The sequence below is a fragment of the Ictalurus furcatus genome, chromosome 3 (genome assembly GCF_023375685.1).
Source record: "Ictalurus furcatus strain D&B chromosome 3, Billie_1.0, whole genome shotgun sequence".
NCBI lineage: Eukaryota > Metazoa > Chordata > Actinopteri > Siluriformes > Ictaluridae > Ictalurus > Ictalurus furcatus.
This window is the reverse complement of record NC_071257.1, coordinates 16,337,524-16,364,270: the sequence shown is the minus strand read 5'-3', so window position 1 is coordinate 16,364,270 and position 26,747 is coordinate 16,337,524. Positions and strand designations below refer to the sequence as shown.

General features: G+C 39.5%; 3 protein-coding genes across 3 annotated transcripts; 2 read left to right on the top strand and 1 right to left on the bottom strand.

Annotated features, from left to right (window-relative positions):
- The first annotated feature begins 461 nt into the window (after positions 1-461).
- On the top strand, positions 462-5,412 carry ifit8 (interferon-induced protein with tetratricopeptide repeats 8). The gene is made up of 2 exons (XM_053621085.1): positions 462-570; positions 1,306-5,412. Exon 2 carries the CDS (start codon positions 1,310-1,312, stop codon positions 2,606-2,608), a length of 1,299 nt encoding a protein of 432 aa, XP_053477060.1. The 5' UTR covers positions 462-570; positions 1,306-1,309; the 3' UTR covers positions 2,609-5,412.
- A 3,816-nt stretch (positions 5,413-9,228) lies between these two features.
- LOC128605059 (neurofilament medium polypeptide) lies at positions 9,229-13,584 on the top strand. The gene is made up of 3 exons (XM_053620170.1): positions 9,229-10,194; positions 11,351-11,475; positions 11,568-13,584. The coding sequence occupies exons 1-3, from the start codon at positions 9,229-9,231 to the stop codon at positions 13,582-13,584; spliced, it is 3,108 nt and encodes a 1,035-aa protein (XP_053476145.1).
- A 3,893-nt stretch (positions 13,585-17,477) lies between these two features.
- Positions 17,478-26,629, bottom strand: vdac2 (voltage-dependent anion channel 2). Its single transcript, XM_053621084.1, has 9 exons — positions 26,472-26,629; positions 24,492-24,561; positions 24,351-24,400; positions 23,862-24,014; positions 23,719-23,771; positions 19,504-19,731; positions 19,101-19,251; positions 18,619-18,676; positions 17,478-18,387 (listed from the first exon to the last, which is right to left on the bottom strand). Exons 2-9 carry the CDS (start codon positions 24,556-24,558, stop codon positions 18,296-18,298), a joined length of 852 nt encoding a protein of 283 aa, XP_053477059.1. The 5' UTR covers positions 24,559-24,561; positions 26,472-26,629; the 3' UTR covers positions 17,478-18,295.
- Positions 26,630-26,747: the final 118 nt, after the last annotated feature.

Below are 26,747 nucleotides of genomic sequence, written 5' to 3'. Positions count from 1 at the left end.
TGTCGTCTTATTTACTGTTTGCGTTACTTGAAAATGGTCACGTGTTTGTTGCTTGGTATTGCATTTACATTAAATAGGGAATGTTTTTGTGTTTAAGGAATCGTAATAGCATGTGATGGCCGCTAGATGGCGCCAGCAGTCCTTTCTTGTAACTTGTCTGGCGACGTTCAACAGAATTAGTTTTTAACCATTATAAGAAACATTGATAGAAATTGTCAACAAAATCAGTATGAGGAGAGACTCAGTTTGAAAACAATATCACGTCCACTTATAATCACGTCCACTTATTAGTCTTTAGTTAATTATTCTTCACGACTATCTCCAGGCTTCACTGAAATTCTGGGCTGTGACAGGCTTCATGCTTCACAGGGAAACGGTTAGTTTATTCGCCAAAAGCAGCTTACAGCACCAGCGCTAGGTTTCGTTTAACTTGATTTGGAAAAGAAATTGAAAGTGAAACTTAAGTGAGATCCCTAGCACTGGTTCTACACTACTAACTATTCAGATATCGTTCGGTTCAGATATCATAAGAGAAGCCGTCAGAGACTTTGCAGTGCAGACCATCAGACAGTGAGTGGCTTTGCTTTACATCATTTTAATATATTTGTCCTGTCAAGTTTTTATTTTTTGTCTTAATATGGCACGACATGACACATACCTTTAGAATGAAAGTGATAAAAAAAAAAAAAAGCTAAACCAGTTTTATACACATGTAAAGCCTGCTGTAAAAAAATATATAAACCCTCATAGAAATTGTAATGGTTTTAATGGTTATAATGGGAATTGTATTTATTTAATGGAGACTGGTTTAATGGTCCCTGTGCTTCTCTATTGCTAATTTGTTGCCTTTTATTGATGATATCCCCAATGGAAAGAAAAAAAAACCTAAACAACAACAATAGAAACCCTCATAAAATTTGTAATGGTCATAATGGGAATTGTATTGGTTTTAATGGAAAATGTAATGGACCCTGTAGGTCTCTACTAGTAATTTGTTGCCTTCTATTCATGGCATGTTATGTATAGTGGATACCATTAGAATTTCTGTGATGGTTTCTATTGTTTGTTTGTTTTTTTCAGCAGGGATGTTATGTCTAGTTTATACCATTAAGCACCAATAATGGTAAAAGTAATAGTTTTAGTGGTTAGCTGATGAATTTCTGTTACGATTTCTATTGTTATTTTTTTCCAGCAGGAAACAAATAAAGTAATGTTGGATGTTTAGTCCTTCTAACACTTTATTACATTTCTGAAATAATTTAGCAAAATAACATGCTGCAGCATTCTCCCTTATTCGCTTTACAGGAAGATGTTTGAGGAGGAACTTAAGAAACTGGAGTGCCACTTCACTTGGGACTTACAGAAGGAAGATGCAGATCTTAATTACCTAGAGATCAAATTCACTGAGAGTCTGTCAGTCCAAAGTGATCATAAAGGGAATTTCAGACAGAGAGAATTAAATTTTTGTGCCTACATCCATCACTTGCAGGGCTTCAGTGACAAGGCACGTGAGTGTTTGGAAAAAGCAAAGGAAGTGCAAAATGATCATTCATACAATATAGTCACGTATGGAAATTTAGCCTGGTTGCACCATCACATGGCTGATGATACCATGGCCAGAGTGTATTTGGAGAAATTGGCACAAATCTCTGGAGCATTCCCTAGTCCAGCAGAAGGGTTGCACCGTGAGGTCCTGAGTGAAAAGGCGTGGTCTTTTCTACGTTTCTCCAAAAAGCACTATATCAAGGCAAAAGAGGTCTTTCAGGAGGTTCTAGAGAAAGAACCAGAAGACAAGGAGTGGAATACTGGCTATGCCTTTGCTCTGTTTCACCTGGAGGGCTTGGAGATCAGGGAGGACAAACGCATACCTTTTGAAGAGTCTCCTGCAGTGAGCCAGCTAAAGAGAGCCCTAAAACTTGATCCAGACAATGCCATGATCCATGTCTTCATGGGCCTCAAGTGCAACAAGAACAATAGAAATTCAGAGGCATGGGGGCACATGAAGCAAGCGCTAGACATGGCTCCATATGACCTGAGTGTTGTCCTGAGTGTTGCTAAATTCATGAAGAAGGAGCAGTGCTATGACATGGCACTGGGAGTGCTGAAAAAAATGTTGGAGAAAGCTCCGGACTCCTCACGTTTGCATCATGAAATCGCCAATAATTACCGCTGGAAAGCCATGCAGTTGAGAGACGTGCACAACCCAAAGCTCCTAAGCCATTGCATACACCATTTAGAAGAGGGAGCCCGCCTGAATCCAGATTTCATCTACCCACAGATTGAGTTAGCACTCAGGTATGCTGAAGTTGGGAACTACACTGAAGCAAAGCAAAAGTTCGAAGAGTTGTTTACACGCCCGAACCTGCAGCTGGCCGATCTCCAGGCTTGGCATCGCATCTATGGAGACTTCAATATGTACCGTCTAGGCTCAGAGGCAACAGCAGTTAAGCATTACAAAGAGGGCATGGCACTGCAAAAAGTATCCACTGAATGGAGGACCTGCAAAAACAGACTCCACAAAGTCCTTCACAATACTAGAAATGATGTGTACCAGATTCGAGAGTTCATGAAATCTTTAAGAGAAAATAATGAGCGTACGGAGAATTAGATTAGTATTCGGTTGTCCAAAAAAAATGTGTAACTTGTTATCAAATCACATTGAATTTTCATTAATCATGATTAATGTCAAGTATATTACTACAAGAGCACTGCTTACCATATGATCTTAACATGATTTTCTTTTTATCTGTTGCGATGGGTGACATTTTTTAAAAATGGTTTTGTTATGGTGTGGAGGAATTTTGCTGCCATGTTTTGTCCCTTTAGAGAGAAGTGCCTTTACCCTATGATGAAACATTTCTATCCTGATTGGAGTGCTCCCTTCAAGCACCAAAATCACCAGAACTCACTGAATGGATTGATGAGCATGATCATCAAGTCTTCCTCAATTACATATCAACCCAACTGAACACCTACTGTATGGAGAATTTAGACTATCACTCTCCACGACCATCATCAGAACACCAAAACACCTACGCTGCCAGTCTTCTTTTGGAAGAATGGTGTTCATCCCTCCAGTACAGTTCTAGATACTTGTAGAATCGGTATCTAGGTGTGTTGAAGCTGTTCTGGTGGCTCATGGTGGTGTAATTACATTAAAAATGCATGCTATGTTGGTTTTTCCTATATACAGTGGTGCTTGAAAGTTTCAGAACCCTTTAGAATTTTCTACATTTCTGCATAAATATGACCTAAAACATCAGATTTTCACACAAGTCCTCAAAGTAGATAAAGAGAACCAAGTTAAACAAAGGAGACAAAAATATTATACTTGGTCATTTATATATTGAGGGAAATGATCTAGTATTACACTATCTGTGGCAAAAGTATGTGAACCTTTGCTTTCAGTATCAGGTGTGACCCCCTTGTGCAGCAATAACTGCAACTAAACATTTCCAGTAACAGTTGATCAGTCCTGCACATCGGCTTGGAGGAATTTTAGCCCATTGCTCAGTATAGAGCAGCTTCGACTCTGGGATGTTGGTGGGTTTCCTCACATGAACTACTTGCTGCAGGTTCTTCCACAACATTTCTATTGGATTAAGGTCAGGACTCTGACTTGGCCATTCCGAAATATTAACTTTATTCTTCTTTAACCATTTTTTGGTAGAACGACTTGTGTGCTTAGGGACATTGTCTTGCTGCATGACTCACTTTCTCTTGAGATTCAGTTCATAGACAGATATCCTGACATTTTCCTTTAGAATATTTTCTGGTATACTTTAGAATTCATTGTTCCATCAACGATGACAAGTCGTGCAGGCCCAGATGCAACAAAACAGACCCAAACCATGATACTTGGAGTGATCTTCGTTGGTTGTCCACTCCTAGAGAGAGTAACAATGGTCTTGAATTTCCTCCATTTGTACACAATCCGTCTGACTGTGGTTTGGTGGAATCCAAACTATTTAGAGATTTTGTAACCTTTTCCAACATGATGAGCATCAACAACTCTTTTTCTGCGGCCCTCAGAAATCTCCTTTGTTCATGCCATGATACACTTCCACAAACATGTGTTGTGAAGATCAGACTCTTCTTTAAATAAAACAGGGCACTCACACTCACCTGATTGTCATCCCATTGATTGAAAACACCTGACTCTAATTTCACCTTCAAATTAAACTGCTAATCCTAGAGGTTCACATACTTTTGCCACTCATATATAAGTAATATTTATTTATTGATCATTTTCCTTAATAAATAAATGACCAAATATAACATTTTTGTCTCGTTTGTTTAATTGGGTTCTCTTTGTCTATTTTTAGGACCTCTGTGAAAATCTGTTTTAGGTCATATTTATGCAGATATATAGAAAATTTTAAAGGGTTCACAAACTTTCATGCACCACTGTATGTACATATATTGGTCTGTTTTCTCTTACATATTGCACTAGTGCACAAGTATAGATCTAAAGATCTTTCTCTGACAATGAGTCAGCAGAACAGCCTTTTTATAATTGAAGCTCATTTTCTTCTTGCCACCATGACCTAAAATTGAAGTCAGCTGGGCTTCTCAGTATTTTTATATATACCACAGAGCAAAGGTGGTTGTAAACTGTGTTAAACTATATCACGGAATACACCTGTCTGGAAATATTTGAACTCATTTAAAAATAATTTTATGTAGGTCTTTCCTTTCCTGTATACGTATTAACAGTATTTTGGTTTTAGTTTAATCTTAGATTATCTAAACTTTTGCACAGCATTGTTAAAGGGAAAACCATTTGGTAACAGCAAGTTAACTGAAGGACCTGAATAAACCGCACATGATTATCCAAATCCTTCAGTTAACTTGCTGCTATGCGTGTGTGCGTGTGTGCGTGTGTGTCACTCAATTTCACACGCTCTCACTGATCAGCATGATTGAAACTGCAAATCAGGCCAATTATTTTCTGCTGCTTATACAAATAAAGGAAATGTTTAGAATGCTTGTGGTGAATGAAAATGTGTATATGTAGCCTAAAACAGAGGTTTCCAAGACCCGTCCTGGGGACCTTGTGCCCTGTAGCATTTTGCTTACTACACCTGATCTGACTGCTTATTATTAGACCCTTCATGGGCATGATCGAAAGTGCTGGGACAAAAAAAATTAACATTGGGTCTCTAGGGCTGAAGCTCCTGTTCTAAAGGAATATGTACACTACAGAAAAATGTCTAATTCAGATTAGGGCTATGATGGCCTTCTCAAAACAGCCTACACAAGCTCAATTTGTTGTAGTTTAAGCTGTTTAAGGCAGCATTAAAACTATGCAGTGTTTTATCATTATTGGCTGATATTGAAGCTGAGTTAAAGCTATAGATCCATACAAAAGGCAAGCTGCACTAATTTCTATATTGCCATCTTCACTGCTAACACCAGCCAGTAAACTAAAATGAATTAAACTAAGAGGATTTCTGAGAGGATTTTTACACCATAATTAATGTTTATATGATGTATTATATCCTTAACAATCAATTTTAAACCAACAGTTGGTGATACATTCAGTATAATGTAAATGTCAATTTCAGAGTAATTCCCAGGCAGACTATAGTCACTATAGCCAGAGCTACAGGAAAACTAATGTAGAGTGCCATAGCTACAGTGACAACAGCCTGCCTTAGTTTTTAAGTACTGTAGGATTTTCTCTCTTCATTTTTTGATTGGCATTAATACTGTACACAGTTATACATATTAAAATGTTAAAACTAGTCAAATAATTACAGGACAAACATTGCGGCTCATATGGGGAACCCAAGATGAATCTTTGTATCACTTGGTGTGTGGATAGTTAAAAAAGTTTAATTAATAAACGGCTCTAGTGCGCACCTCCAGGGTTGGGGGCTTGATTCCCTCCATGGCCCTGTGTGTGCGGAGTTTGCATGTTCTCCCTGTGCTGTGGGGGTTTCCTCCGATTTCCTCCCCCAGTCCAAAGACATGCATGGTAGGCTGATTGGCATGTCCAAAGTGTCCGTAGTTTATGAATGGGTGTGTGAATGTGTATGTGATTGTGCCCTGCAATGGATTGGCACCCTGTCCAGGGTGTACCCCACCTCATGCACGATGCTTCCTGGGATAGGCTCCAGGTTCCCCGTGACCCAGTAGGATAAGCGGTATAGAAAATGCATGAATGGATGAAACTAGCTCTACTGAAACTCAAAATTCAAACACATACAGTCTCTCCCTTCTGTGGTCACCTGAAGCCACACCCCCCAAAACACAATAAACACATGCTGCCAAGGCTAGAGCAACTGAATGCTAGGGCAAGATCAGAGCCTTTCTGAACTGACAAGCAATATAATTGATAGCCAAGAGGAAACACATCCTTGTCCTGATTCACTGAATGTTCGTTGCACACATCATTCTTTTCACAGGATTTGGAGTGCCACAGAAAATTTCTCCTCTGAGCAGATTTTTTTTATTGACAGCTGTCAGAATGTCAGTACGAATATTACAAAAAGACTTCATGGATCCTATAAATCATTGATTCTACCTTGGGCCAAAGATGATCATGAGCGAGTATATACATCTGAGTAAAGCTTTAAAAAATAATAATAATAATAATAATAATAAAAACAGCAATGTCAAAGGGATTGTATCACATTACATTGCTGAAATGTATTGTCTCTGAAAAAAAAAGTACTGAACTGTATCATTGTTTGTCACTAGGGTGGAACCTTCAAGGGTTTGTCTTTGATATTTTTAGTATGTGCCTTTAAACTGGGAAAGTGAATGCAGTGTATATTTATATATAACGCTGATGAATGTAAGATTGCAGTGGGAAAATGGTATTGCAAGCTATTTGCGGAAGAAAGTTTCATAACTTATTGTTGTTCAGCGTTGATGGCCGCTGCACAGATTAATCTCATGGCTGTAAGCACCAGGTCAACATACATCTAGAGACAATTCAAGGCAGTGTTCCAAACAGCACATTGTGCAATAGTATGCCTAAATAGGACACCAAAGGTGTACTGACACACTATTTAGTACAGTAGAATATGGTTTGTGTCCAAGTATTAGCGAAGCTTTAAATAAATATAAATAAATCTGGTATTACAGAAGTTTTATGAGAATAAAAAGTTTATTTTACACATCAACATGACTGTTACAGTTGCTGAGTATTAAGTAAAAGAGCTAAACATCTTATTCAACAAGAGCTGGTCTTTGATCTTAGAGGGTTAGCTCTGTCCTGTTCAGCAGCAGTGTTCATTCCTCACGGAGCTGTTGCAGAGTAATTGCGCTTATTAAGCAGTATCATAAACTGCACATAACCTACAAAATAAACAAGGCATTTGCTGTTAGCTAGTTAGCTAATATGTAAGTTTCTCTACTGTCATCTCCCAGTATATTGCTCAGCACTGGACTGTAGGGTGTATTTAAAGGTTTTGTCCAAGGCCAGTGGGTGTTAGGGTACTAGTCCACTATCTCTAGCTAGCTACATACAGTGTAGAAAACAATACTATCACATCTGGCCACCAAACAACACAGATTGAATACACATAGTTGAGATATAACTGTGTTTGAAGTAAAAATACAAACACACCAAACACAATTCATTCACCATCTGGCTGTTGTTATCTCTTTAGCTAAGACAACTTCACAGCTGGGTAATGATACTCACTAGAACCCTACCAAACTAGAGAACAATTTAAATGGCTTACATATTCAGCAAAAATACAGATAACACTCTGTAATTCCATCCATTTTCCATACCGCTTATCCTACACAGGGTCACAGGGATCCTGGAGCCTATCCCAGAGAACTCGGGGCACAAGGTATACCCTGGATGGGGACTCAACCCATCGCAGGGCACATTCACACACACATTCACACACTATGGACAACTTAGAAATGCCAGTCAGCCTACACCCTACATTCTTTAGAATGGGGAGGAAACCGGAGTACCTGGAGAAAACCCCCAAAGCAATGGGAGAACATGCAAACACAGTGCACACAGGGCAGAGGCGGGATTCATACCCCCAACCTCTGAGGTGTGAGGCAAATGTGCTAACCACTAAGCCACCTGAATCCATTTTCCTCTTATTGAGTATATTGGACTCTTTCGCTTACGCTCTTTCTCTCTGCTTATTGCATGGAGACTGTCGCTTGTCACAGTATAGTCAGACTTCTTTAGTGGTTGCATGGTTTACGATGTACACGAACAATTTTCCCACCAATTCTAACCAACACCCCTGACACAGCACTGACTATGAATTACTGTTACAGGATTGTCAGGGTGACTTACTGCAGTTCAGGAATATTGTATTACACTTTTTAATTTTTTTTTAATTCTACATGCTGTAGAATCAAAGCAGGAGAGGATTTCCTTATCATCACACCTGATGAAACGGGAAAAAGTTGATTTGCTGATAAGCTAAAAGAAACATCAGCACTAAGGAAAATATCAAGTGCTTCAGGGTAATGGGTCCCCAGAACTTGTGCTGATTTAAGGTAGAACACTAATCCTTAGGGCAGTGGTCACCAACCTTCTTCATGCAGGTTTCATCCATCCATCCATCCATCCTCTATACTGCTTTATCCTTCTCAGGGTCACGGGGAATCCTGGAGTCTATCCCAGGGAGCATCGGGCACAAGGCGGGGTACACCCTGGACAGGGTGCCAATCCATCGCAGGGCACACTCACATACACATTCACACACCCATTAATACACTACGGACACTTTAGACACGCCACTCAGCCTACCATGCATGTCTTTGGACTGGGGGAAGAAACCGGAGTACCTGGAGGAAACCCCCGCAGCACAGGGAGAACATGCAAACTCCGCACACACAGGGCCCCTGCAGGTTTAATCTCCAACCAAAATCTAACACACCTGGTTCAGTTGCTTTAGGGCATGCTTGTAGTCAGAACAAAGTAGTTATACATCATATTTTCTCAGAGCCTGGCCACTTTGTTGCAAGGTGGAAACCAAAACTTTTCCCGTTATAACTGATACATTTCGACTAGTCAAGTATTTGGCCTTTTTTCTTTTTTCTACAGTAAAAGGTGTATGTGTGTGGATTTTATGACGTCAGACTGAGTGCGCGTGCCCGGCGCCGCTGCTGCTGCTACTGTTGCTGAGTTGCTCGTTCTGTGCGTTACTGACACCTCAGTTCTGCAAGCTTAACACATCGCGCAGAATATAAAACCCCGACAACTCTGCAAAGCGAAAAATACGTACGACTCTCAGCATGGAGCGTCTGCTAAATGGACCAGGCTGGAGACGGGAAGAGCAGCGCTATCAGCCACCTCCATCATCACAGCGCATAGCAAGGACACCTGCGCTCAGCAGAGCCAGCGGAAGCGGGGCATCAGCTCCGACACCAGGCCACAGCTCGCGCCAGTTTTCTCCTGAAATGCCTCTAAACACGACGAACGAGAAAGAATCACTTCGCGGCCTGAACGACCGATTCGCAGGCTTTATCGAGAAGGTGCATCGTCTGGAAAGCCAAAACAGAGCCCTGGAACGGGAAATCGAGGACATTCGACTGAAAGCAAAGTCGTCCACGTCTCTAGCCAAGCAGTACGAGCCTGAGCTGCAGGACCTGAGGAGGCAGGTGCGTGAAATGGCAGTGCAGAAGCAGAAGATCGAGCTGGAGCAGAAGCGCGTGGAGGACGAGTTTAACGCGCTGACGGAGAAATGCGAAGACGAGGCGCGCAGCAGAGCTGAAGCTGAGGAGAGCATTTCTGCGCTGAAGAAATACATTGACCACGCGTATTTAATCAAACAAGAGATGGACAGCAAGGCGAACGCTCTTGCAGACGAGATCGAGTTCCTGAAGAGAAGCCACGAGGCTGAAGTGAGCGATATTTTGACGCAAATGAAGGAGACCCGGGTTTGTGCACCAGTGAGCGGCTTCGGAAAAGGCGAGCTGACCGCAGCGCTCAGGGACATCAGGACACAGCTGGAAGGTCGCGCTTTCTGTCCCGACACCCAGACAGAACAGCACTTCAGCAATCAGCTGGCCAAACTCACCAAAGCTGCCGAGACCGACAGAGAGGCTCTGATAGCCACCAAAGCTGAAATCAGCCAATACAGGAGGCAGCTGCAGACCAAGAACGTCGAGCTGGATTCAGTCAGAGGGATGAGAGAAGCTCTGGAGAGGCAGCTGTATGACCTCGAGCAGCGACACACCGCCGAAATCCATCACTACCAGGTCAGTTTTCCGATCACACCTGGAAGGTCAGTGTAAACCAGTGGTCACCAACCCTTTTCCTCAAGATCTACCTTTCTGTAGGTTTCATCTCCATCCAAAATCTTACACACTTTTACTTTTGGTTGATTTTTAGTTGAAGGCAGTGACTAGATCATGGATGGACCTAAAGTCTTCAGGAAGGTAGATCACCAGGAACACTGCTCTAAACTGTAAATATCATGCTGTAGAAACTGGATAATTTAGTTTAGGTCCAGTCTTAATCCTGACACTCCTGGGCAACAAAAACTGGGCCAAGCCCAAAATGGTAAATTATGAAGCTTTTAATGGTCTAAACAACAAATCATTGATCAGAAAATGAGCATGAATTAAACAAATGCACTCCTGGGACCGACTGCGCCAGCATATGCTCGTTTACATTTGCTGCAGTGAAGTGTTTGAGGAAAAGCTGTTTGAGAAACAGGAAACTCACTTATATATAGTTTTCTTGTACGCAAAAGTAAAATCATGATAATGATTACAATGTTTGATGTAAAATTCAAACTAACACATGGCTACAAAATTAAAATGAAGTAAAAATCATATATATATATATATATATATATATATAAAGTCATATATATATATGACTTTTACTTCATTTTAATTTTGTAGCCATGTGTTAGTTTGAATTTTACATGTTATTATACATTATTATACAATTATACATTTTATATGTATATGTGTATATATATATATATATATATATATATATATATATATATATATATATATATATATATATAATTATTATTTATTTTATTTTATTTTATTAAATTAAATAGCTGTCTGCAAGTTTACCCACAGATTAAACATTTAAAGAAGTCAAAGGGAAAAGCTATCCCATACTAAGTAACTTATCTATTTGTTGAAATCTTGCTAATTTGTTGACCAATGAATTGTTTTTAAGACCAGTAAAGCTCAGTATTTTACCATTTGGGGCTTGGTCCATTATTTTGCCCAGGAGTGTATTAAATAACCATGTGTTAGTTGAACACTGCAGAATTTTTGCGCTTCAGAAGCAGGATCTGGTCGCTCCTGACCTGATCTGATCTGTATTGGTTTTCCTGTTTCTAATTAAAAAACACCCTCAGTTTATTCTTTGGATGTCTGTTTACAGGACACCATTAGAGAGCTGGAACAGGAGCTGAAAAATACCAAATACGACATGAGTAGCCATGTGCAAGAGTATCACGATCTGCTAAATGTGAAGATGGCCTTGGACGCTGAAATCTATTCATACAGGTGAAGGTCACAATATCATCATGGTTTCAGTTAATATAAAAACATTATTAAACAGCTGTATAAAATCATGTTGTACTTATGTCCCCCTACAGAAAATTGCTGGAGGGTGAGGAGTCAAGATACTCCACTCTTTCTGATGCACAGATACCAGTGCCTTATGTGTACAGGCAGTCACCCATCTATACTCTGCCTAGTGTCCCGAGGGTGGGGGGAGTGACTCGGAAAGCAGAGCCGCAGTACAAGTTTGTGGAGGAGATTATTACAGAGACAACTAGGGAAGACATTGAGATATCAGACACGGGGTCTGATGATGCTGAAGAACAAAGGGAGGGTGATAAAGTGTGCAGCAAAGAAGAGAATGCAGGTGAAGTAGCAGGAAGTGACGTGCACTTAGAGGAAAAAAAGACCCAAGAATCAGACGTAGAGGATAACGCAGGCAGCCCCACTGCAGAACAATTGGATAATAAAGTAAAAGCAACAGAAAATGAAGATCAATCACTAACAAAGTCTACAGATGTTTCTATGGACCTCAAGGAAGGCGACATGAACACTGAACTAGCACAAAACGATTTAACTGCATCAGAACAAACTGGAGAGAAAGATACGGATAACAATTACAACAAAGATGATGACACCGACTCCAAAAGCAAGGAAACAGATTTAGATACAAAAACAGAAAAACCACAAGCAGATATAAGTGGCGATGAGGATGTAGAAAAAGTAGCTCTCGACACTGAAAAAGAGAAACAAGACATAGCAAAAGAAATAGACCAAGCCAGTATTAAACATCCAAAGCCGACAGAGCAAACAGTAACACAGGAGGCTGTTACAGAGCCAGGAAAAAGTGCCATGGAAGAGATTTCTACAAAATCAGAGAACGAAAAGGCAAAAAAAGATACACAACATATAGCTGAGCTTGAAGATTCCTCTACTGGAAAAACTACGGCGAAAGACAGAGAAACCAGTGAGGTCAAATCTGTGGAGGTGGACACATCCACTGCTGACCCACAGCGAGTATCTCAAAAAGCTGAGGCAGGACAAGAGACACGTCCTAACAGCGAAGCAGATTCAAAGCAGAGTGTAGAAACATCCCAAACTGATGCCCTCGATACTACAAAAGCAGCGAGTGCACAGGATAATGCAGCTGAGGTGCAAAAAGAGCTGGCAGAGAACGTAAAGACAGAGGCACCGCTAAAAAGTGAAGTAAAAGAAATCAAATCTGAGGAGGAGAAAAAAGTGGACAGCAAACCAGAGGCTGATGCAGAAACTGTGAAACCAGAAAAGGGAGAAAGTGCCCAGTCTACAGAGGCACTGAAAACACTGCAGGATGTCTCCAAAACTGCTGCCAAACAAACAGAAGTTGAAACATCTGAAAGAAAGGAGATTCAAACAAAGGACTTGATGGACAGTGAAAAAAAGGAGGAAAGTATTGAATCAAAGAAAACAGAGAAAGAGGTTGATCAAATGCAACTCAAAGAACAGCCAAAAGGTACAGGGATAGAGACTAAATCAGAGGAGCAGACTCAGAAAAATGCAAATGGCACTACAGAAGACATGGTAGACAGTCTTAAAACAGAGGAAAATATAACAACAAAATCCTCTGAAATACAGAAAGAAGACATTCAGAAGGACAAAGAGCCAAAATCTACAGAAAAGGAAACAAAACATGAGCAAAAACCAGAGAAAAAAGGTTCCAAGGAGACTTCTGAGGACATTAAAGAGATGGATGTAATCAAGCCTAAGGGACAAGAGATAAACACTAAAACCTCTAAAGATGTACGGCCTGAACAAAGTGTTCCGAAGACCTCACCAGAAAAAGAGCAAAGTACAGACCAGACAAGCACAGACAAAGACTCTCATGCAATCAAGGACACAAAAATCGAGAAATCAGACAAGACTGATAGCAGCGAGGAAAAGCAGGACAGTACCAAGATGGACATGACAAAAAGTAAAGAGAAGGATCTTGAGAAGGATCCTGCACCCCTGAAAGATTCCAAAAAACTTGAGCCTACAGAGAAAGGACAAGTTTCATCTGAGAAAGGGCAGGAGAGCAGCACCAAAGCAGAGAGAGACGCGCCAGCAGTAACTGAGAATGGAGTAAATATATGAATGAATTTTTGACAGCTTCGTAGGCAGTATTAGTAATGCAAAGTGTACAAGTAACTAGTGGTTTAGATAAATCACCTGAATGTTGCATAAATGCTTTAAAAAACTGCATGAACAGCTAAATAACTGCATGAAACAACAAATAACTGCAGTGTTAACCTACATGCAACTTAAGAGCTGATGTATGCATGTATGCTGATATCTAGGTTACATCTAGGCTGATGAATTTAAATAAAAAAAAAAAGTAATAAAATAGAATGTATAGGCTATGTTTGAATGAAAATATTTTGCTATACCACAACTGCTTGTTAGATGAATGTGTATATTTAAAACAAGTATTATTAATATCAGCAGAATAAATATTATTTCAGCATATCGATCTGGTTTTGGTCTGCCATTACTTTTCTCTCCCACCTGTGTAGCAGAACTCCAGAACAAACATAGTTACAGCTAATATAAAATGTGAAAGTATGATTCTATGGATGCATAGTGTAACTGTAACATACTGTAGCACTGCTGGTGATTTTGGGGTAATCATCCCCAAAAATCCCCACAAGGGTTATTTGAGTGTTCTTAGTTTCCCTTTGTGGAGAATCATACACATGTTAAGCATTTGAGTTGCAAATGCAGGTTCATGGGGTGCATTATGCATATGTTTTGTTCTTCTTAAACCACAGCAAGTTGCCAAGAGTAATATTTTTATATTGATTACAGAACAATACATTTTATCCATGTATAGTTACAGTTCCCTCCACTAATATTGGCACCCTTGGTAAATATGAGCAAAGAAATCTGGGGAAAATTGTCTTTATTGTTTTTGTTAAAATATATATATATATATATATATATATATATATATATATATATATATATATATATATATATATATATATATATATATATATATATATATATTCTGCTCACATCAATATCAAACAATTGCAAAGACAACACAGGTTTATAAAAATATAGATTTGTTAAATATAGGTGTGCAACAATTATTGGCACCCTTTTAGTCAATACTTTGTGCTACTTCACTTTCCCAAGATAACAGCTCTGAGTCTTCTCCTATAATGCCTGATGAGGTTGGAGAATACATGGCAAGGGATCTGAGACCAATCCTCCATACAGAATCTCTCCAGATCCTTCACATTTCCAGGTCCACGCTGGTGGTCTCTCCTCTTCAGTTCACCCCACAGGTTTTCTGTGGGTTCAAGTCAGGGGATTGGGATGATCATGGCAGGACCTTGATTTTATGGTCAGTAAGCCATTTTTGTGTTGATTTTGCTGTATGTTTTGCATCATTGTCCTGCTGGAAGATCCAACCACGGCCTATTTTAAGTTTTCTGGAGAGGCAGTCAGGTTTTCATTTAATATCTGTTGATATTTGATAGAGTCCATGATGCCTTGTATCCTAACAAAATGTCCAGGTCCTCGGGCATGAGGTACTTTTCCATATGGCTACATATGACGTTTATTGCCAAAGGGCTCTATTTCGGTTTCATCTGATCATAGAACCTGATCTCATTTGAAGTTCCAGTAGTGTCTGGCAAACTGAAGATGCTCGAGCTTGTTTTTAGATAAGAGTAGAGGCTTTTTTCTTGAAACCCTTCCAAACAACTTGTGGTTATCAGAGTTGGTATAAAGTGTTACATAGTAATGTGTTACTGTAATCTAATGACTTTTTCTGATAATACAGTAATGTAACACGTTACATTTTAAATTTATGTAATTTGATTACATTTACTGATGTCAGTAAAATTGTTACTTGCATTACAAATTTATTGTTAAGAAAACAATATTAAGTAAAATGCATTTTAAACTAAATCACATTTAGCCCTGAATAATTCTCCAATTGGAGCGGTTTGTCACTACGTAACCGAACGTCAGTAAAAGAAGACCACGTGTAATTTTATATCTTCAGTGAATGGAGGCGAGATCAGTCAGACAGAGTTTACAGGAAAATATGTGGAAATAGTTGTGTCTTATTGGCTGACAGCTCTCAATTCTGCCAAACGTTAGCTCACAGTCAGTGTGAGGACAAATGGATATACGCTGATTTATTTTTTAAGCAGTAAATGGGTTAAACTGAAACAGTAACATCCTCTGCTGCTGAGCATGAAAACAAGGTCTAAATGTCATTATGAGTTGCAGTTTACATGAACATGATATGAGCAGAGCATAAGGAAATATAATGGACTGCATGGCACTGTAGCAGCTAAACCCAGATAATGCTTGGCTGTGCCTCCCCTTGGCTAGCAACACCAAACTAGTCTAGTTAGAAATGTTTTATATTTTATTAGTCTGGTAGTCCTACAAACAGTGACAACCCCTGAGACAAGTTTTATGATAAATCCAACTTTTTCTGATTATGTCATATATTGACGCGCGCTAAAAATACTGAAAAAACTATGAGATTCACTTTGTAGTGTCTTTATGTAGGTCTGTTGGAGATTTTTTGGCCACTCGAACCATCCTCTTCACAGTGTGTTGAGACAATAGACACACATCCAATTCCAGGTTGATTCATAACAATTCCAGTTGACTGGAACTTCATTATTGCTCTGATGGTAGAAATGGCCATTTTCAATGCTTGTGCTATTTTCTTATAGTCACTTCCCTTTTTGTGAAGCTCAACAACCTTTTGCCGCACATCACAGCTATATTCTTTGGTCTTACCCAGTGTTATGAATGACTAAGGGAATTTCACCTATGTGTTACCTAATATTTATACCCCTGTGAAACAGGAAGTCATGGTTGAACAATTTCCTGTTCCTAGTCACCCAGGTGTACTAAAAAAAATGTCAAATATCAGTGGGAATATAATTCAAATATATTTTTCTCCTATGAAATCAGAGGTGCCAATAATTGTTACACACACCCATATTTAACAAAGATGCCAATAATTGTTACACACACCTATATTTAACAAAGATATTGTTTTTGATAAATCTGTTGTATTTGCAGTTGTTTGATATCCATTAAAGCAGAGTATTTTTGTGAATTTTTTTGAACAAAAGATCAAAAGGTTGAACAATAAAGACAACTTTTCACAGCCTTCTTTGCTCATATTTACCAAGGGTGCCAATATTACTGGAGGGAACTGTAGATTTAAACATGGTCACTGTCAAGCAGTAGTTTCCTCTCCAGCCTCAATTTTTTCTTCTCTGGAAGTAAATAAGACCAAAAAAAAAAAAAACCTCACCATGTCATGTTAAGATGCTGCAAAGCCCTCCATTCTGGAGATATTTTCATGTGGCTGAAATATAAGTTACAAAGTGTGGACACTGGAGACTCCTTCCAAAAATGTTAAACAGCCTCCTCAAAGAAAGCTTCACTATATCGATTTATTTTTATTTAAAAAAAAATCCATTCACGTGGAGCACCAGTCAATACAGGTTTCTGTGAATTAGCCGTTGTTTTTTTTTTTTATAGAAATGTATCAGAATGAGTGCACAAACCTGTAATAGCAGGAACTATTGTAATTCTCGATTACAGCTTTTAATTGACACCTTCTGACAAATCAGAGTAAAGAATTTAACAGCTCTGGTATAAAACGCTTAAGACAGTTCACAGAACTAGTTGAGAGACATGATGTGGTCCATGTGTAACCAGACCCAAGTAACAAACACCTGCAGAATCACCCTCTATAAAACATACACAAGTCCATAGCCAACAATTAAAAACTAATGTTCTTCCAGGGGTGAAACCTTTTCTCCAGAGAAAATCACATTGAATATGGTTTTGCAGTCTCCATATAAATGTTTGACAACTCAAAGAATATTTTTGTGGTTCTAGAAGAAACTTTTTTCCCCTCGTGAATGTAGAATGTGGTAATAAAGCTGCTTATTACACAGTTAATTCATTAAAATAAAAACAGTACTCAAGCAATCACATGGGGTTCAAAGACTTTACTGAAAAGTTTACACATACACATGAGGACCTTCAAGGTTTTGTGAAAGCACAACCTCAGCAAGTCAGGTTTGTAATTGCGACATTGAAAGCTTTAGGTACAGAACTCAAAACACATCCATTTTGGCATTATCCTAAGCTTCACCTAGTCATCTCTGCAGAATATTAAAAAACAAAATGATAGCCATACTCTCCCAAACAGGTTCAATTGCTTTCATTCATCCATTTAGGCCACCCAAAAACTGCTTAGCTTAAGGGCAGGTTTCAAGTACAACTGTGTTTCAAATCCTAATGGCTGACCGAGGGGGAATTGTATTATGGAGCAAGTTTCTTCTTATGTGTATGGAAAAGAACATTTAAATAGAAGCAGATATGAGCTTTAAAATGTAGTTAATGGTTGCACACATTCATTTCAGATGACTAAGGAATATCAGGTGATAGAAATAGGTGAAAAAATAATAAATCATCATTCTCCCAAATACCATCAATACCTTACTACAGAGGAAATGCAACAATGTAGATTAGACACCCACCACTGGAGAGCATTAAACTGTCAAAGGAGTGTGAGATTCAGATAAGAAATCAAATTTGCAGCAGAACCAAAAGTGTTTAAGAGTACCACTAACCAAAAAGACACCACGGGGAAAAGAATGAACACCACAGCAATGGTTACTAAAAATGGTCGTATTTGTTGGAGTCTTTGAACACATCCCTTCCCATCCAGAATTCCCCTGCTGGTTAAGATTTAAGGCCAGATTCCTCTGATATTCCCTTGTCCCTGATCGAGTGCAAGTGCAGGACATTAGGCCTCCAGCTCCAGCCCCAAACCCAGCTTATGGCCACCTGAATTGATGCTCTTTCCATCAACCAGGGCAGACAGGGTCAGCTTCACGCCTGCACAAAACCATTACAGCATGGTTACAAGCAGGCCCCAGGTTAGCTTTAACCAAAATACGTTAAATATTTTACACGATGTGAAAGTGAAGTCTCTTCTGTATGATATATGTATGTCTGTGTGTATTATCACTTCCATAATATAATGTAATATAATATATAATGTGCTAATATGCAAGTAAAAACTCCTGCATAACAAATACTTGGCTGATAGAAAGAACAAAACCATACCTGGTCTCAGAGTTTGTGTGTATCCAACACCAACAAGGCTGGTATTGTTCACTTTGGCCTGCAAGGGAGGTGATATTTAAATGCAGAAACTGAATAACTTCATTCATAATGTTCACAGCATTTACCCTTGAAATTACATTGCTACAGTCACAACTATGCAAATCTGATGCTTTGGCTACCTTTTGTATTTAATTGCATTATAGTTGTTAAGAGAATGGTTAATTAATTAGGAACATGTTCTTGTTACGAATTATGATCATGAAGGCAAAACAACACCAGCGCTAAATGCTGAAGTAATCAATGGGAATGTGTCTTGCTGCATAGAGTCACTAAACTGCATACCTATATACCTACAAAAATGAATATTGATGGTTTGTACTATATAAACTGCATTATACAAGGCACAATATAAAATTATATGATATAATTAATCACCTGGGTTACTTTAGAATATTCACAGAGTAAAGAGTCCATGCACTCACACTAATGGAGGCGTCCTTGTCCAGCTGGTACTTAGCAGCGATGCCAAAGCGTGTGCTGTTACTACCTGCAGTCCAGGCCAGGTTCACGGCTGTCTCCAGCTTATCACTCACTTTCTGATAGATCGAGCCACCAAACTCTGCACCATCATTGCTGCAGAGAGCAGAAGAACAGTCAACAGGAAGTTCTCTCAGGAAGTATTTTCATATCTACCTGAATACTCCAGAATACAATGATACAGATATAACGATATCCAGTACCACGTTCCATCACTACGGACATTTCCGTCTCAAAATGTCACCTACATCGTTTATTCTCAAAGAAACGGTACTAAATGAAATGCAAACGCAAATTAAACTCCCCGACAACATCAAAGACCAAACACCTGTACACATCTGTACTTACACATTGGTGTGCAGCTGGAAGTCACCGGTCTTGTATCCTACAGCAAAGTTGTTCTGGGTCATCTTGGACTTGGCTGTGTCGAAGGACATCTGGTAACCAGCAAGCCATCCCTCATAACCAACCACAGCAGCAGCATGGATAGTTGGACCAGCAAAGTCAAAGTCAACATCGCAGCCCAAGTTGACATATTCCCGTTTGTAGGCCGTCTTGACTTTTCCACTCTTCTTGCTATTAACAAGGTCAATGGTAGCGGTTAGGTGAGCATTTTAAAACATGGACTGTTCTCCAAGGCAAGCAAGAGCTAAACCTCTAAAAGCAATCCTGTACAAACAATGTAGGTCAAGCAGGGATTAACAACAGTACTACGAATTCAGGAGAAGTGTTGTAGTAAACTCACTAGCCCCACTGCAGAATATAACTCCATATACACCTCAGCAATAACTAAAAATAAGGTTTTAAACACTGGTGCTGGTGAAGAGAATAAATGGATCCCTCAAGCTGCACTATAAATCAGGCCTTGTATTTGCTTGTGGTCAGCATAAATACTGCTATTTTAGCAGGACAATGTTAAAAATAATCAAACCATTGGAAAAATGCTGGGTTTGTATTTCTTAATAAATATTACTTCCACATTATTGCACGACACAAAGTGTCACCATTAAGCTCACAACAATTAATCAACAAAAATGTATTTTTAATTAGTATTGAAGCTATTATCATTCAAATCCATCATTAAAATAGTAAAAACAGTCTGCAACAAACTTCATCTTCGGTTATGAAGCACACTGGCATGTAGTAGGTTACTTCATATATACAATAAAAAGGTATTTGATGGAAAAAGGCAGAAAATGTTACAACAGAGGAAATGGTACAATCAAATTAAAACTTCCTCCAAACGGTTTACATTAGACTACAGTGTTGGCCTCACAACATAACTGATGGGTTATTTTTTCAAGATTACGACTCTAATGGTTTTAACTATTGACTGATTCCCGTCCATGTTCATGAAGCTACGCCAGGATCTTAGGTGTCCCGTGGTGTCTACAAAATGACTGACAGGAGGACAAACACCACGAACAAGCATCTCGGACAGAATATCAGATTTCCGAGTCTGGGTTTTCTAAGCAAATTAATATGATTTTGCTAACCCCCTGCTTTTTTCAAACCATGTTCCAGGTTATTTGTACAAGTAGGGACCCAAAAAAAGAAAAAGAAAATCACCATTGTACCTTGAAACAGTGCGGCATAGAATTCACTGGGTCTGTGGCAAAAGAAGCCAGACAGCAAGTACTTGTGCCACTGTTACTAAAAACACAGGTCTTGATGTACAGCTGTTGCTTAGAGTAGGGGTGTAGAAATCCGACCCCAGAGCCGAATGGGGCCCACAATCAGATGTTAAATGGCCCGCAGCTTCTCTCTCGGAATGTATGATAGGTGGCCCAATGGCAAACACGTTGAAATTTTTCCTTTCACATGACTATGGCAGCAGAATAGCTAAAACGCATGAGCCCTTTTCCTCCCTCTGAGTACACCTGCAATTTAATCAATCAGTAGAATGATATGACGCTTGAGTACTTTGAGGTCTAATCTGGCCACCTTTTTAAAAACTTTGGAAACAAGTGAATTCCTGGCTTAGAGAAGGTAATGTCAGTGTAAGGCCCATATAGGCCAGTTAAGCCCAAAGTATACTTTTTTTTTTTTTGCACGTATGCTAGTGTATGTGCACAGCATTCCAAAGTATACTCCAATTGACATGTATGCGTACACAGGCGGTCAACGCATGCGCATTACGACAACTTGCACTACCCTTCCAGGCCTACAAGAGTCAGTACAGAGCAGTAAAGCAGGTCTTCTGGCGTGAAGGACAACACATCAACACGAAGAATAATAGAGGAGAAAGACATGCTGCTTCACTTGTTACTAGAGGAAGAAGAAATTTTTAAAAAAGAGAAAGAAAATAGTCTGTGCGACCACTCAACCAGAAAAGGGAGACAGACTCCAACGTCGAAAACTGGTAAGTTAACCGAATGTGCCGTTTTAACTATGCTATGCTGTCTGTACCATTCATTTCTGACTTATTGTTATTATTTCAGAACGAGTTTAGTGTAAAGAAGCGGAAGAAGAGGGACCAGCTTATGCCAGTGCAAGAAGAAATTTTTGAATGCTTGAGCAAGTATGATGAAGAGAGGGGGGACTGACAAGGAACATTTGCATTTTGGTAAGATGATGGCGAGGGCGCTGTCCAAAATGAGTACACGGAGCAAAAATAATGCCTGTTTGAAGTTACATCAAATGCAATTCAAGGAGCAGATGGAGGACTCCAACTCTGCAGAGCCAAAATAATAATTTTTATATATATATATATATATATATATATATATATATATATATATATATATATATATATATATATATATATATAAAAATATATATATAAACATGTATATATAGATATACATTCTTAAAATAAATAAGATCTTATTTACAAAAAGTAGCGGTTTATACACTTTCATTCTTACCCTTAGGGCTACAACTAACGAATATAATATATTATTATATAAACATTTTTAAAACTTTCCTATAGACCCCCTGCAATTACACCACTGACCACTAGGGTTCCACAGAAACACTCCACTAGGTGGTAGAGTATATTGTGCATAGTGTAAGTGGACAATAAGTCATTTGAGACAACTTTAGTATTTAGTCTCTGAAGTGTGTTTTCGGAGCAGAAGTAACGTAATGAGTAAATGTACCACGCGCAGACCAACTAATTGATAATGAGATTCATTGACAACGATTTTCATAATCGATTATTATCGATTTTATTGATTAGCTGTTGCAATTCTCTTACCCGAACCCATTTCTGTATTTTTGATCACTTTATTACCTTTATTGCCTTTTTACTTTTCATGTTTTTGCACATAAAAACAAGTATCTCTCACAGCAAAATGTGAACCTCAATAATTCTCAAAAAGATGTTGAGATTTGTAAACAACATGGACACCCCATGCCAATCACTGCAGCACTTAATTTACTCAAACAGCTATAAAAGAGGGTCGTCACTACGCTATCGCCACAAAACTTTTCATTAGGGGACACCATTTATGGTTATGCATTTAAAAAGAAGCATGTCTTGTAAAATAGTGTACTGTGATCTTTAGTGTACTTTTGTCTGTTGAAGCTGTGGCCTATGATGCCATTTTGCAAACGTAACACAGCCAATTAAAATTTATGATCATTTTCGTAATATATGCTAAACCTACGTTTGTGAACTAGTCCTAGGATTTTTGCAAAATTGGTGTCAAATTACTTGGCAGAGTCTGAAACTCAATAAATATGAAAAATTTATTTTGCAAACAACAAGGCTACCCACGGGCCACTCAAATATTGCAAGGTGATAGGGATATGTTAATCCACTCTAACAGCCAAGCAAAACCACAATCTTTTCTCTTTTTTTTTTTGCCCCCAGCATCTCTGCTCCTTCCCTTAACTCCTTTGTAGCCCTAACATATCTGTCACGAAGTCATTTCCACCTCTGTCTGCAGAATGTGTCGTCCTTGCCCAGTGCTTGGGCAATCTTGCCATGAGTTAACAAATCCTTATACTCTTTAAGGCTAGAATTATACAAATGCAGGTACTCTGTAACCTCCTCGCACAAGCTCTCATCTATTATCGTTCTAACTGTCACTCGCTTCCATTTTCTCTTCGACTACCTTGAGAATCAGCGGCCCTGGGTCACTGTTGCCACCTTGTGGAACAACTAAATAGAGCAGAAGAATTAAATGCACATGTGAGACCTGTGCGTACAAAGTATGCACGGTTAAACAAATCTGGCGGCACGCTTACTCTGCTGATGATGAAATTTGTGTCACGTGTACTGTACACTGTTCCTAGTGTACGCATAAAAAGTGAAGCATACTTTGGGCTTTACTTAACTCAAACTATGTAGGGCCTGGACATGCTCCTCCCTGGCTGATCTACACATCCACCATTTTTCTGCTAAAACAAGACAACATAGGATTTGCTCTATATGGTATCGGGTTGCAACTACCCTCATGCTCTGCAGGAGTCAACAGATGTTTCTATATAAGACAAAGGTGTCTTTAACTCGTCTTCAAGTTGCCACTGAGACATACACAGAGCTCAAGCGTATACCTCCTTCAGAAAACTAGAAGTTCATAATCAATCAAAGCTTCAACAGATTAAGATATTTACCCTGTGTTTGGTGAGAAGGTTGTATCAAAAGTCAGCTTCAGCCCTTTCGCAATCTAAAAAGACAGCCAGAAATGCTATTAAGTGCAACGCTCCACATAAAGCCATCACACAAATCTTTTTTGATTCTGTCTCAGCAGTCAGACCTGGTCTTCAATGGTGATCTCTGTCCCTAGAGTGTTGTCAGTGTTCCACTTCTCTGTAAAGGTCAAGCCATACTCAGACCTCTTGTACTTAGTTTCCAGACTGCCCACCACTTTGCTGGTGTCAGTGTTGGAGGAACCTGAAGTCTTGAACTCCTGCAGAGGGAAGACAAAGCGCAACATTTTACATCACAGGTTCAAATTCCACAGCAATCGACAAGCACAACTGCTTAATTTGTTAAATAAAAGACAATATACACACACACACACAAGAGAACACTGTTAAGCTTAGACAATCCATATTAATGCAAAAGACAGGAAAAAATTTAAACATCAATTGCATTAATCCTGGTTAATTTATTCTAAATACAATTACAATTAAAAACACCACGTTGTCTCAGGGTAATACAAGTAGAAAACAAACAGAACTTTTAATATGATCATTAAAACCAGAATTATCTGGTTATCAGACTTGAAACATCATCTACTTACCACTCCACTGGCTGATTTTGTCTTGACATCAAGTTTCACCAGACCAAAGCCTTTCAGAAAATAAAGCAAGTTAACAACAAGGAACACACACCCACAAAAAATGGTAATTGATTTGTCTGTTCTATTAGCCAGTCGCATTACCATATCCTTTGTTGAAGATGTCCTTGGCAGATTTTCCAAGATCAGCATATGCTGGGGGGACTGCCATTGTCTGTGAAGTACAAAGAAACAGTGGTCAAGTAAATAAACATCACTCACTAGTAATTCAGAGCAAAAACACACACGACTGAAACACAGCAACTGCTAACTGGCACAAGTGCAAAAGTCATATGTGAAAAGGGTGTGAATAAACGCCCACAGAAGATTATCTCTGGTTTGCCATATTTCCTCTCAAAGGTATAGTCCTATTAGCTTGCTGCACACAGACGGGTGAGCTAATCAGACATGACATCAGGCCACACCTTTAGGAGTCCTTCATGAGAAAGTGAACAATCAAATATGCTGCGCTGCATTCCAGGACAGTCTATTGTACTGGAATATTTCTGACATGACTCCTATGTGAGCAGGTGTATACACAGGGTGTCCCAAAAGTCCCCATACAAAGAGGAAATTAACACTTTTGGGCAAAAATTTGTCCAAAATTCTCTCACTTAGTTTATATTATAGATTTATTTTTTTCACACAGACTTTAAGAACACCTTTGACAAAAGAAGGACGCATTGAAATCGTTCTCATGGCTGGATCGGGAAGCTGACGCAAGATTGTGATGGATTTTAACAGGAAACAAGGCAAGTACATCTCTCTCTCTCACACACACAGCTGCCAAACTTATTAACAAATTCAAAAAGACCGGAAGTGTTACCAAACCAGAAGCGGACGTTCACAAACATCCACTGATGAAAGCACAACCGACGTGGTGCAGGCAAACATAGTCCCCCATGTATGGAGACTTTTAGGACACCCTGTATTTATTATAGACTCAAGGCCTGCATGACCCATCTTGTCCTTGCCCTTCATGGTGACCACGTGAGAGAAATGTCCAGCCTTTCAAATCATACCTTTGCAATAGCTTCTGTTGTAGCATTAAACCACAAACAGCCAGCACTCTGTGTTTAACTGATGATTGTCCAATCGATTTAGGGGAGAAATGTCTTTGAGAGAACAGGGTGCTCCTTAGAGATCACTGCTCCACTTATTAAACGTCCTATTGACCAGGTTGCTAAGTACTAAAAGCACAAATGCCTTGGCAATGAAGTTAAATAACCATAAAAAGCGAGAATACTGAGGAGATATGGACAAGGTTAAAAGTGGAAGCCATCTTGGCCAGAGACCGTCTGCTCACACTGACATGATGCGGTTACTCACCGGCAGATCCCCACCCCCTGAGCATGCGCTTTCACTGGCTAATCAAGACCTTTCAAAACCGCTCTGATTTACAACCAAGTACCCCATGCTCACACGTTTAGGACACGAAAATCACGTTTACTGGGTTATACAGCTGATGCGGTTAGGCAAACAGCTTTCGGGAGCATTGTGCCACCATTCAGCAGCTATGCTGCTAGCTTGCTTGCTTGCTTGCTAACAGTTATCTAGCGAATTAAAAAAAAATCCGCATAACCGGATCTTCTGCACGGTGTACTTTCACTTCATTCTCACCAGCACTGTTAAATCAGAAAAACAGGCGGAGGCATCCCCGTACACAAGCTTCCTGCGCGTGTGCTGGAATCCACGAAACCGCCGCTGCTCCTCCTGTAACAGGGTGGATTCAGTCACGTTAGCCTGTCATTGACCGGGCTACAGCCACGAGCTGCTCTCACCGCGCCGGTATATCCGCACATGAGCTCTAATCCACATCTCTCTCTTTCTCTCTCAACACACACACGGACTCTGACAGACTAACGCGTGCTAGCTTCACTGGAACTCTAAACAGTTTGCTATCATAGCTACATTACCCTAAGAGCGACAGAGCACGAGCTGCCATTTAGACAGAGCTAGCTAAGCTATCCAGCAAACTAGTGCGAGCATGCTAACAAAGTGGAAAGCAGGGTTATACAAGTTCCGAAACCATCCACATGGAAATACATGGCATATCTGAGATTTTACTTCGCTCATATAACTTACCTGCTAATAAATGGATGTGTGGATTAACTTAAAATAAGTTTAACCAACTTAACCCCAGGACTAAACGGCCGTGGTGAACCGAAAGGATTGGAGGGCGAACTGAAGGAGACTGTACAGCGCAGAGATCTGTCGCTACCCGATATGCCTCCCCTGCCCAATTGGAATTGCGCATGCGTAACGTTAGCACGCATGCGTAGTACAAACCAGGCAGCAGCGCATATGGCTGAATTCCAAACCGCTCCTTAATAGTGCACTACATAACGTGAACAGACCTTT